Below are 13,366 nucleotides of genomic sequence, written 5' to 3'. Positions count from 1 at the left end.
AAAGAGTTGGACTGGCGGTGAGTGGATGTAATGAGGGATCCGAAAGGGTGAAGATGATGACCGCAGGTCAGTGCCAGGTTGTGGGAGAGCCAAACAGTGGTCCTTTTGAGGGTAGAACATGGGGAGCCTTCTCCAAAACAGGTCAGGGAGGGAGACTCTGGAGAGGACAATCTACTGCCTAAGCCCGGAGCCTGAGCGGACGGTGTCGGAGAAGGCCAGTGCTGCCTTGCTCAGAGGGCTGGAGAAGTGGCCGCTGGCCACGGCCAGTGGAGAGAAGAGCAGGTTCTGGCAAGCACCCTTCCAGAGCTGGGAGCAAGGTCCATGAGAATCTCAGTCTGAGCGTCCCAGGCCTGTGTCTGAGCTTTTAGGAGTGGCCAGGCACCTAAGAAGAGGAACCAGGGAGCTGCGGGCTTTGTGCAATTACTGAAAGAACTTTGTGAGATTATAAAATGCTGTAATTTCCCTGTTTGTTACCTTTGTCGTATAGGTTTGCTATTATGATTAGCAGGAAACCCTGTCAAAGGAAAAAGGTCTTTGCTCTCATTTTGGAGGTATGGGGGAGTCTGTGTCCACTCTGCGGCTGGTTTTCAACAGAGAAGACACCTCCTAAATAGATACGTAAATGGCAAGTTAAAAAGGAGAGAAAATCAGGAGACTCTTAGGGTGTCTGGGGAGGAGAAAAGAAATGTATAGGATGATTCCACTGGCTGCTGCATTTTGGGGCTCCTGACACTCTGCATGTGAAGGCTTGCTCACTGTTCTCTGCACATGTGTGATATTGCAATTTATAATAAGAAATATATGTATTCGGTCTTCATTTCCATTCCTGGCACTGAGCTCCTGAAACCTTTTGCCAAGTCCTGAGGGATCAGAGCACTAGAAGCATCTTTTGTTCTAATGAGGTGACCCTGGGTGGGCTCCCAAAGCTCCTGGATGGGGCTGGTCACCAGAAAGTCTGAGTCATAATTAGAAGCTTAGAACTTTCAGGCCTCTGCCCCATCCTCTGAGAGGGGAGAAAGGGTAGAAATGAAGTTAATAATGATCACTTTTATGTGAGGAAGCCTCCAAAAAAATCCCAATAGTAGGGGATTTGGAGAGCTTTCAGGTGGGTGAACACATCTGCCTACATAGAGGGTGGTGCCCCCAACTCCACTGGGACAGGCGTTCCTGCGCTCAGGGCCCTCCCAAACCCCATCCCTTGTATCTTTTCACCGGGTTATTCATCTGGATCCTTTGTTATGTCCAACTGGTAAATGTGTTTCCCCGAGTTCTGTGCACTATTTTGGCAAATAATCGAATCCACGGGGAGGAGGCCACAGGAACCTCTGATTTGTAGCCAAGTTGGACAGAAGTTGTGGGTAACCTGGGGACGTACTACTTGTGATTGGCACCCGAAGTGGGGGTCAGTCTGTGGGACCGAGCCCTTAACCTCTGGGATGTAATGCCATCTCCAGGTAGACAGTGTCAGAACTGAGGTGAAGTGAGGACCCTCAGCTGTGCCACGGAAATGCTTGGTGTGGGAACCCTCCCCTCACTTCTACTGAAGTGTGAGTGTGGGAACAGTGTGGCAGCAAAGGCGGTTCACAGGAGGAGGTAGGTTTTTCCGTTGTAACATGAAGTGCCCCTTCCCCTCTCCTGTGTGTGAAAAACTCCTACTCATTCTCCAAGATCCAACTTTAATGTCGCCACTTCCGGGAAGACTTCCCAATTCTCCCATCAGGATTAGTTGTTCTAAGCAACTCACCACCAACAGTGCTTGCTTTCATGGTGCTGTCTAAGGTCATATCATAGCCCTTCACTAGTCTCTCTCCCCTTCACTGGACTTTGCAAAGGCAAGGGAATGCCAAAATCACCTTGTATATCCTGTGCCTAACACAGGACTCAGCATACAGGATGAGTGTGCTTGATGAATGAATAAAGTTGTTCTAAGCAACTCACCACCAACAGTGCTTGCTTTCATGGTGCTGTCTAAGGTCATATCGTAGCCCTTCACTAGTCTCTCTCCCCTTCACTGGTCTTTGCAAAGGCAAGGGAATGCCAAAATCACCAAAACACAGGACTCAGCATACAGGATGAGTGTGCTTGATGAATGAATAAAATAAAGAGAACAACAGAAGAGGGCAGAGCACACCAGGATCTGAGGCAGAGAAGCTGTCTGGGAGAAAAGCTGTCCGAGGTGCTTCCTGACAACTTGGTCAGGACCTACTCATTACACATTTCATGATACAACAGTCAGCGTAGTGCTTTTCCATTCTAGTAAACACACTTCCCTCAAGGGAGACAGAGTTCTGAGGCCAACTTATCTGTCAGCTCTTCGAGAAGCAGGCAAACACGGCTCCTTTTATTTATTCAACTATACAAATGAAAAGCTTGAATTGCATATAATTCTAGGCCTGGTAGGTGTCTCAAAAGGCCATTGCTGAGATCTGTCCCCAAACCCAGGACCCTTTTCATGTGTGGGACAATCCCAAATCCCGCCTCTTGATCATTTTTCTCTTTTTTCAGGCCTCAGAGGAAGTAAAAAATTACTAGTCATTATGTTTGAAAAGGGCAAAAAATATTTTGACCCATGCCCCCAAACAGCCTTGAAACCCTTGGGGCAGCTCTGACAATGAGGCCTTACCTTTTTGAAGGATGTGAGTAGCTTAACACTCACATATCCCAACTTGTTCCTCCTCACGTGCTTTAGCAGGAAGGCATCCTTTTCCAAGTTTTCATCGGAAAAGTAGAATTCGATCTGATCCACCAGTTTCCTGATTAACTCCTCGTCTGGAGGCTTCCACTCCTGCTCCAGGTCCTCATGCTCATTCTCGCCCCCACTTGTTGTGGCGCCACTGAGACCAGAAGGAGACACTGGGTGTTATGAGCTGATTTGTCTCCCCCCACCCAGAATTCATATGTTGAAGTCCCAACATTCCCAGCTCAGAATGTGACCTTATTTGGAAAGAGTCTTACAGATGTCATTAGTTGAAGATGAGGCCATATCAGGGCAGGAAGGTCCCTAATCCAGTATGACTCATCTTTAAAAGGGGAATCCGGACACGCAGAGAGAATGCTGTGTGAAGATGAAGGCAGGGACGGGGAAAGGGGAGCATGCAGAAGTCAAGGAACATCAAAGACTGCCCCAAAAATGCCTAGGCCAGACCCTTCCATAGCACCTTGAGAGGGAGCATCCCCCCACTGACACCTTGATTTCAGACTTCTGGCCTCCAGAACTGAGAGGCAATAATTTTCTGTTGTTCTAGGCCAGTGATGGCGAACCTATGACACACGTGTCAGAGGTGACACGCGAACTCATTTTTTGGTTGATTTTTCTTTATTAAATGGCATTTAAATATATAAAATAAATGTCAAAAATATAAATCTTTGTTTTACTATGGTTGCAAATATCAAAAAATTTCTATATGTGACACGGCACCAGAATTAAGTTAGGGTTTTTCAAAATGCTGACACGCTGAGCTCAAAAGGTTTGCCATCACCGTTCTAGGCCCTCCAATTTGTGGTGCTTTGCTACAGCAGCCCTAGGAAATTGTGCTGGGCCATACCTGAATTGGACTCCACAGAGGGGGTGATCATATGGCCGCAGGGGGTAGGTTTTGCTTCCAAAAAGCTAAGAAATCATGCTTTTGTTTTTAACAAAGAGGGGCGACCATTAATACAACAACACCTCTAGTAATATTTATGTGCTGCTCTGTTACCCGATGCTTTTCACAACACACTCCTTATCCTTCCCTCCCCATCTCCACCTTGCAAATCCTGATTTCCAGAAGACAGTTTGGCAAAGTGACTAAGAGTCCCAGTTCTAGAGTTACACAGCCTGGGTTTGAATCCTGACACCACCATTTATTAACTGAGTCAAGCTGGGCAGGAGCTCCACTGCCACACTCAGTGCCATTTCTGTAAACTGGGAGTCATGATAGGATTATTGTGAAGGTTAGATGATTAAGACATCCCATATCAGTGAACGACAGATACAACCATTTGCTCATTCATAAGAGGCAGATCTAGGATCCAAACTCAAACTGGGTCTCCAAAGCCAGCACACACAATATTTTCCAGGTTTCGTTGGGCCCCTGCCCTGGAATCTGAAACAATCCCACTCACCGGGGGCTTAAATGAAACCCACACCCCCAGCAGCTCCACCTGGATGACTTCCCCTCCTGAGAATAGAACATGAGAACAAGCCAAGGAAATCCTGGGCAAAGCTTCTTCAGGGTGGTCAACCTTTCACAAAGAGGTTACAAAAACTTCAAAGCCATAAATATTTAGGGAATGTGTGATTATCCAAATCATAGGGGATATCATCATTGAAAGTTATCAAAGGTGAGTTATCATTTGTATATTTATTACCAAGTTAAATTATGCATTATACAAATACTACATATACTCCACAATAAAAAGGATTAGTTAAAAATTACTTCCAGAAAAAAATATAGCTGCTTTCCTATGTGGTAGCTTAGTGTCCATGAGCATGAACGCCCAGCCCACAGCTCCCATTACCATGTTCTGAGCAGGGAGAGCAACTGCTGGTACAGACACACGCACTTAGTCCACCGAAAGCATCAGCGTGCTTCTACTCCGTTGGGAGAACGTGTTCACAGCAGCATTATTCACAATAGCTGAAAGACGGAAGCCACTCAAAGTCCATTGATGGATAAATGGGCAAACAAGATGTGGTATGTACATACAGTGAAATAGATTTCAGCCTCAAAAGAAAATTCTGACACATACTATAACATGGATGAACCCTGAGGACATTATGCGAAGTGAAATAAGCCAGTCACAAAAACGACAAATACTGTATGATTCCATTTATATGAGGTCTCTAGAATAATCAAATTCACAGAGACAGAAAGTAGAGTGGTGGGTAAAAGGAACTGGGGCAGGGTGAATGGGGAGTTATTGTTTAATGGATAGAGTTTCAAGTGGGAAAGAAAAAAATTCTGGAGTAGGAAGGTGGTGTTGGTTGCACAACAATGTGAGTGTACTTAATGCCACTTAAAGGGTTAAGATGATAAATTATATGTGTATTTTACCACAATTAAATTTTTTAAAAAACGGAGGCATTCAATAAAAAAGTATATATGTTTACATGCATATTATGTTTCCTTTACAAAGAAGCAAACAAGTACCATTTCCCTTGGATCAGCATTAAACTCTTACTTAAAGTACTTTATCAACCAATCCATTTCACAATTTTTCAAATTTAGAAATTAAAATTAGCATAAAATATAGGCATTGGTTGATTTTAAAAATGAAAAGGTTTTGTTATTTGCCTGCAGACAGTCTGGAAATTTTTTTTAAAAATACCTTCCTAATGTCCCAAGACAAATGTGTATGAAGAAAAGAAATATAGAGACTAACTTTAAAAATATCTTTTTTTAAAAGTCTTTTAAAAAAATATTCTTTAAAAGTGGAATGCTATACAAGGAAAAATATTAAAGCAACCCATGGGTATAACAGGTCAAATGCAATTTCAACATTAGATAGCTGACTATTTTAGAAGGTCTGTAAAACGTAGCTGTGGCAGACATTAATCTGACTTACCCAGCATCTTCTAGCAAACTCTTCCCCACCTGCTTTTTTTTTTTTTTTTACTAGAGAGATTATTAAAAAAACACACACAAAAAACCACTAAATACACATTTTCCCAGCTTCTCTTACAAGTAATAGCCATTTGTCACATTATAGCCAATAACACACAAATGAAAATGTTTGGCCCTGCCCCTTCCCCTTTTATCTGTTTTAAGTGTGGATGTGATGGGTAGAGCTTTAGCAGCTATTTTACTGCCATAAGGAAAAGGCCAAAGAATCAGCATGGGCCCTGGCCTGCTTGGCTCTGTGGATAGAGTGTCAGCCTGCGGAAGGGTCCCAGGTTCGATTCTGGTCAAGGGCATGTACCTTGGTTGCAGGCACATCCCCAGTGGGGGGTGTGCAGGAGGCAGCTCATCGATGTTTCTCTCTCATCGATGTTTCTAGCTCTCTATCCCTCTCCCTTCCTCTCTGTAAAAAATCAATAAAATATATATATATTTTTTAAAAAGAATCAGCTTGGTCTGATTTACTGCCGTTATTGAGTTGCTGAACCAATTCCTGTAATTACCTACCTGAAGATTTCTAATTACATGAGGAAGATAATATCCGATTTGTTTAATTCACTCGTTAGTTGGGTTATCTATTACTTATAGCCAAATACTAGGGTAGTAACGCTGCATTGAGGAAAGAGGTTTTCCAAACATGCCAGCGGAAAATGCAGTGGAACAATCAATGGAGTGAAAACGGAGAAGTGAGATGGACAGAACAAATTTTCACTTTATGAGAGAAAATGTGTACCCTAAATAGTAGCTGAAACAGACAGGTTGAATATACCAGGTAAAATAATTACAAATGCATAGGAAATTCTAAGCCCAGCAGACAAGGATTACAATAAAAGTAGGGGATGAGGTGAGGTGTGTGACGATGATCAATGAAGAATGGTGGGTGGACTCAGGGGTATTAGCGAGTCCAGTTAAGTCCTAACCAGAGCCTTGATGCTATTATAAAATGTATTCTTAAACAAATAAAACATAAAGGCAGGAAGGTGATTAGTTTTTCAGTTTCTCCAGTGCCCATTCTAGAGCCTCCTGTTCTTCCCAATGTCTGCCACGGGAAGACTTTATTTCCTGCAGATGATTCGTTTGGGGGCTTGAGGAAAAGAAGTTCATCCAATCAGACTTGCCCAAACCTCCCTGTGTCCTGCCTTCCCACCCCCAAGCTTCCTCCGTGTCTAGACATCCACCAGAGGCCCCGTTTACCACATCAGAAGCCTCTTCTCCATCCTGGTCCTCTTGCTCTGCTGCAGGATGGTGGATACTGCTGGCCACCCCCTTCTAGAAACTATTCTCCCTGCGCTTGTATGACTTGTTCTTTTCTGATTCTTCGTGTCCATTTAATTGCCCTTTCTTCTCCCTTTTCTAAGCGGGGGTATTCCCTAAGGGCCTCTCCTTGACTTTTTATCTCCAGACAGCCTCACTTCTGCCCCTGGTTAGTTCATTCAGTTCAACTCTGCCTCTCCTCCCACCTCTGCCCTTCTCTCACTCCTGAGCTCCAGTCCTACCTGCCTGCCTGCCGTTCCATCTGCATCAAATTCACTATGTCCGGTTCTGCAGAATTCGTCCTCAGGCAGGATTGACACCTGAGCCTACCACGAGACATTCTATCTGGGAAGCTCAACTTCCTTTCAGTCTCACAGTAAACAATCCATGTGTTCGGGGTAACTCTGCATCAGTTATTTGCACCCAGTGAGCAAGCAAGCAGGTAGGCAGAGATTTTGAACAGGTGGGCAGAATTGGGGAGGCGTGTACAACCCCTATTCGAGTGCAGAGGTGAGCTTCTTGCCAACAGGGGACCCCTCCCGCTGCATGGGTGCTTTAGCAGCAACTGTGTCTCTCCAAAGGGGACTCTTGGAAGAATCAGAGAGCCTGTTTTATACCTGGGAGCATGCTGCACTGTTTCCTGGTTCAAACAAAAAAGATCCTGAATCCTTCATGAACATTTAAAAAGTTTACATCCTTTAAATATTAATATTGGCAACTTTTTGTCAACTACAGCAGCCCGGTAAAAACCATATATCGTCTCTCCCAAACTGCCTCACCAACTACTTTCCCTATTCATTCTTCTCTGCACTTGGGCTCAAAACCTAAGATGTCTCTTTTGCCCCCATCGAGTCAGTTGCCAAGTATTGGTTTTATTCTGCAGCATCTCCCACCTGTTCTCTTCTCTTTCTTTTTAAAAAAAATATATTTTATTGATTTTTTACACAGAGGAAGGGAGAGGGATAGAGAGTTAGAAACATCGATCAGCTGCCTCCTGTACACCTCCTACTGGGGATGTGCCCACAACCAAGGTACATGCCCTTGACCAGAATTAAACCTGGGACCCTTCAGTCTGCAGGCTGATGCTCTATCCACTGAGCCAAACCGGTTAGGGCCCACCTGTTCTCTTTTCCATTCCAACTATCCTCATTATTTTCCCCTTGAAGACTATTAATAGCTCATCAAAAATGAATCTTAAAAATTCAGTAAAACTAAAATAAAATACTAGAGATTTTATTTTAGCAACACTTTCCTGCCAATTTCTTCTCACTAGAAGCACCCTCTCTTTATTTGATCATTTAGTTCTTATGAGAGTTTTCTTATAATTCTACAAAATATGCTCATAGCTCTACTTTTCACTTGTCAATTACAGACATTCTCTACTCGTGTCTTATTATATAATATGAGGATTTGGGGTTGCTCACCTCTCAAAGCCTCTTATTCCAATTTAAATTTTTTTTGCCCTAGCCAGTTTGGCTGATTGGCTCAGTGGACAGAGCATCGGCCTGCGGACTGAAAGGTCCTGGGTTAGATTCCAGTCAAGGGCACGTGCCACAGCCTCAGCCCTGGTCAGGATGCATGCAGGAGGCAACCAATTGATGTGTCTCTCTCACATTGACGTTTCTCTCTTCTGTAAAAATCAAGGGAAAATATTCTCGGGTGAGGATTAAAAATATATATTAAAAAATTTTATATTCTTTTTGTGTTTTTAAATAATGCACTTAAATTCTGTTTCTTACTCTACCAACATTAAATAATATTTCTCAATTCCTCACTACATATGATAAGCATATTATTACCCTACCTTTTCTTTCACTTCTCCTTCCAATTCCAAACATCCAATTTTTATCAGATATACCTTTATTTCATTTTGTAATGGTTCATAACATTTACATTCTAATTTGTAATTAATTTTCCATGTTTTGTCTAAAGACAGTAAAAGTTAAAAGTTAATCAGTAATATTTATTTGTATGATTATTGTTCACTGCAGGTTGAAGGCATTTGCTAAGGTTACATTTGATTTTTAAAGCCCTGTTAGTTGACTGACCATCTGGATTGGTCCTCTATGTCTCTTTTCTCTCATATTGTGTCTTTGCCTTTGTCTTTGATTTACATGGTAAGAGATTTCCTTGACATTATCTTCCAACCTCTCCTAGTGAATTTTTTAATTTTAGTAATTATTTATTTATTCTCTAAGAACTCCTCTATGTTTTCAGGTTGTTCATTTTTAAGAGCATCTTGTTCTTGTTTTGTGGATGCAATATTTTAAATTCTCTCTCAGGGTACTAACTGGAGTACACATTTTTTAGTTTTTTTTTCCCAACAGTATCACCTCTGTGTCCTCTGAGGTCAGTTTTTCTATTTAACTTTCATGTAATTGATTTTCTTCATCTTTTTCTTTATAAACATTTAAAAATAAACTTATTTTAGAATAGTTTTTAGATTTATAGAAAAATTGTGAAAATAATACAGAGAGTTCCCATAAACCCCACACCAGGCTTCTTTTTCTATTATTAACAGCTTACATTCATAATATATTAATGAATATTGATGCATTATTATTAGCTAAAGTCCACACTTTATTCGGATTTTCTTAGTTTTTACCTAATGTCCTTTTTCTGTTGCAGGATCCCATCCAGGATGTCATACTGCATTTAGTCATCATGTTTCACTAGGCTCCCCTTGGCTGTGACAGTTTCTCAGACTTTCCTTGTTTTTGATGACCTTGACAGTGCTGACAGCATTCCGGTGTCTTGTAGGATGTCTCTCTTTATGATTTGTCTGATATTTTTCTCATGATTAGACTGAGGCTATGGGGTTCTAGGAGGACCACAGAAGTAAATTTCCACTCTCATCACATCATATCAAGGCTACATACTATCAATATGACTACTCACTGTGGATGCTGACCCTGGTCACCTGGCTGAGGTAGTCTGTCTCCATCATAAAGTGACTCCTTCCCCTCCCTTCCCATACTGTACACGTTGGAAGGTAGTCACTGCAGACAGCCCACACGTTAGACCCCAAGGCTATTCCTTTTGAAGAATGAAGGCCTGGATAGCTTTTTCTTGGTGGGTCATGTGGGTTCCCGCTAGAGCTGTACACTCCTATTGGTTTTCTTCTTAGGTGGCTCACGCCAATTGGCAGGCTTCACTTTAGGGAGAACAGGCCGGGAATCATTACGTAAAGGCTTATGCGGAGAAGGCTGTACATTGTAGATACTGGCTCTACCTTAGCAGCCCTAGATCACCAGTTAGTTCATTTAGTTCCTTTAGAAAAGGAAGTAAATGGTATGCTGTCTGCTACTTTTCAATGTCAGGCAGAGAGACTGGAAATTGTTCTAAAGGAAGAATTTGAATTACTTCTCAGATATCAGCATTGTATAATGCTAATTATACACAATTATAAACATTGTAGCAATGTTTCATGCTTGTATCCTTTCCAGGCTCCTGTCTTCCCATCTCTGGCCACCCCCTCTGGCCCCGGCCCCACTCCAGTTGCATTTCAGGTTAAGCCTCTTCCACTCTGTGCCTTATCACATGTTTTGAAGAGCAGCCATGTCATTGCTCTAATGATGATGTCAACAAAACAACAGTGCTTTCTATTTCATATTAAATAAAACCCAAGTCCATAGCTCTATATTCACATTCACTTAGAATCTGGCTGTGTAACTGGCTTCCAAACTTATTTCAACCAATTCCTTTCAGATCCTTTGCTCCAAGCAATTGAAGACTGATAGTTCCTGCCCTGGCCTGGTGGAAGGCTGGTTGGAGTGTCATTGATACACCAAAAGTTTTCAGGTTTGATTTCCAGTCAGGATACATACCTAGGTTGTGGGTTTGATCCTTGGTCAGGCACATACAGGAGGCAACTGATCGATGCTTCTCTCTCTCTCTCTTCCCCTCTCTCTAAAATCAATAGAACATTTTAAAAAAGACTTATAGTTCCACCCAGCCAGCATGGCTCAGTGATTGAGTGTTCATCTATGAACCAGGAGGTCACAGTTCAATTCCTGGTCAGGGCACTTGCCCAGGTTGCGGGCTTGATCCCCAGTGTGGGGTGTGCAGAAGGCAGCCGACCAATGATTCTCCCTCATCATTGATGTTTCTATCTCTCTCTCTCCCTCTCTCTTCCTCTCTGAAATCAATAAAAATATATTTTGAGAAAACTAAAAAAAAAAGACTTACAGTTCCTTATAAGGGTCCCAAGGTTTCTGAACTCTAGGCCTTTGAGCATACTGTTCCCATCTCCTTGAATGTTTTGCCCCATCTCTCAAGTATAAATCCTAGCTAGACATCAAGGTTCATCTCAAATGCAATTCTTCAAAGAAGGAAGTCATTTGAGCTTTCAACTAACACCTGTCTATACTTGTATTGGAAGTACTTGGGTGCACTTCTTTTTAATGCCCTGAACTCAAAGTGCCTAGAGAGCAGGGTTCATATTGGGTTCTTTCATTCTAGCATCAACCAAGAGTCTTGCACATAGTAGGAATTTAAAAAGTACCACCAATATAAAGTGAATAATTTCTGTAAGGGCAAATCATGCCTATCAGGATTCTTTGAGACAGAAAGTATAAGTATGGTTACTGGTGAATATCTTTAGTGCCCTTTCTTTTTTTAAAATATATTTTTATGGATTTCAGAGGGAGAGGGAGAGGGAGAGCAAGAGGGAGAGGGAGAGCGAGAGGGAGATATTTTTATTGATTTCAGAGAGGAAGGGAGAGGGAGAGGGAGAGGGAGAGGGAGAGGGAGAGAAACATCAATGATGAAAGAGAATCATTGACAGGCTGACTCCTACACACCCCACACTGGGGAGTGAGCCCTGGGCATGTGCCCTGACTGGAAATTGAACCATAGCCTCCTGGTTTATAGGTCGATGTTCAATCCCTGAGCCCATCAGCTGGGCTTGTTAGTGGCCTTTCAAGAGAACTTTGAAAAAGATTTAAGTTTTATGTTTACATTATTGTTCATTTTAAATAAAGCATTGTACATTGGGAATGGTGATAAATGCTAATAAAGCCTGCTAGAAACAGAAACATAGTGTAGAAATAGGGGGCACATTTCAAAACAGAGGACTGGGCTCCACAGGCCAGTGTTGAAGTATTTATCATATTTGCAAATAATTTGGAGAAACAAATACAGCATAAAATATCCAAGGCTTTTCTCATAAAATCTCAAGCTAATTTGGATATGTTAATTGAGTGGTTAATCCATGAAACTTTATAGAAGGAAAGTATCCAATCTAAAACGGTGGAGTAGTGAACTCCTCACTGAGACTTTCAACCCAGGAAAGACCTCTTGGACTCATCTATCCTTGCAGATGGTCTGATATGGTGCTTTGGCCACCAAGACCAGGAAAATGCTGGACAGCAACAAGGAGAATACTGAGAAAACATCATTTATGAAAAGCACTAGGGTTTATTTCCATCTGACTGGAAGAGGAAAAATATAAATTAAGTCTAGAATATCTAATATCAGAAAGTAAGTACTCAAAAAGGGGGAAATAATGAACCATTTCTGTTTGCCTCTTTAGGAGGAACTCCTGTTCAATCCCAGGTGATGACACAAGACTCTCTTTTACAGCAGAATGCAAATAAATGTTCTATAAAGGATAAAATTAGAAAATCACCAATTTGCCACCCCCATGATGGCAAGGATCTGACTCCAGCAAGGATCATCAGTGCATGCTACAGCCATTAGGAGAAAGTGGTTGGAGAAAGAATATTCACAAGAAGTGCACCTGTTACTTGTTAATTGCAATAGAGGGACCACCTTAACTAAGAGGTCAAATTTAGCATCACTAATGGTACATGCTGCCTAAGGAGATGCAATGGAAAGCCCATGGCATTGCTTATGAAGTGTTCTTGCCAGAATGTTTCATCTGAATCTAATCAAGCCTTTAGCCCTAACTTCTAGTTTACAGGAAACACACATGGCACAAGGAGCAAGTTAAACCAGACCAGTTCAAACTGTGAAACATTCAACAAGACATCTGGCCTCTTAGTTCCAAAATAGAAAAGGATTTTTTAAAAAGTGGTAATGTTCTAGATTAAAAGATTCTAAAGACACATAATAGGCAAATGCCTCGACCTGGATGGGATTCTGGTGTAAAGGGGGAAAATACAGCTGTAAAACACAATATGGGGTAAGTGGGGAAATCCTGACTATGAAACTTGACTATTAGATTATTTAGGGATTATATTAGGGAATTGTTAATTTTCTTTTTTTAAAAAAAGCTTTAAAAATATTTTTCTTGATTTCAGAGAGGAAGGGAGAGGGAAAGATAGAAATATCAATGATGAGAGAGAATCACTGATCGGCTGCTTCCTGCACTCCCCCTAGTGGGGACTGAGCCGGCAACCCAGGCATGTGCCCCCAATCAGAATCAAACCCAGGACCCTTCAGTCCACAGGCCAATGCTCTATCCACTTAGCCAAAGAGGCTAGGGCAGGGAATTGTTAATTTTCGTAATTGCAATAATAATATTCGGAGAATATAGGAGACTGTTATTA

General features: G+C 41.9%; 1 protein-coding gene across 1 annotated transcript in view; it reads right to left on the bottom strand.

The window, feature by feature from the left end:
- LARP6 (La ribonucleoprotein domain family member 6) overlaps positions 1-9,632 on the bottom strand; it is a 12,453-nt gene extending 2,821 nt beyond the window's left edge. Inside the window, exons 1-2 of the mRNA XM_006776070.2 lie at positions 9,460-9,632; positions 2,624-2,834 (exon numbers count right to left, since the gene is read on the bottom strand). Coding sequence (XP_006776133.1) covers positions 2,624-2,834; positions 9,460-9,509 — 261 coding nt within the window. The 5' untranslated portion in view covers positions 9,510-9,632. The remainder of the gene's footprint in view (positions 1-2,623; positions 2,835-9,459) is intronic.
- Positions 9,633-13,366: the final 3,734 nt, after the last annotated feature.

The sequence above is a fragment of the Myotis davidii genome, unplaced genomic scaffold, assembly GCF_000327345.1.
Source record: "Myotis davidii unplaced genomic scaffold, ASM32734v1 scaffold1069, whole genome shotgun sequence".
NCBI classification, from domain to species: Eukaryota; Metazoa; Chordata; class Mammalia; order Chiroptera; family Vespertilionidae; genus Myotis; species Myotis davidii.
Note: the sequence above shows the minus strand (reverse complement) of the source record. Positions and strands in the feature narration are given on the sequence as shown.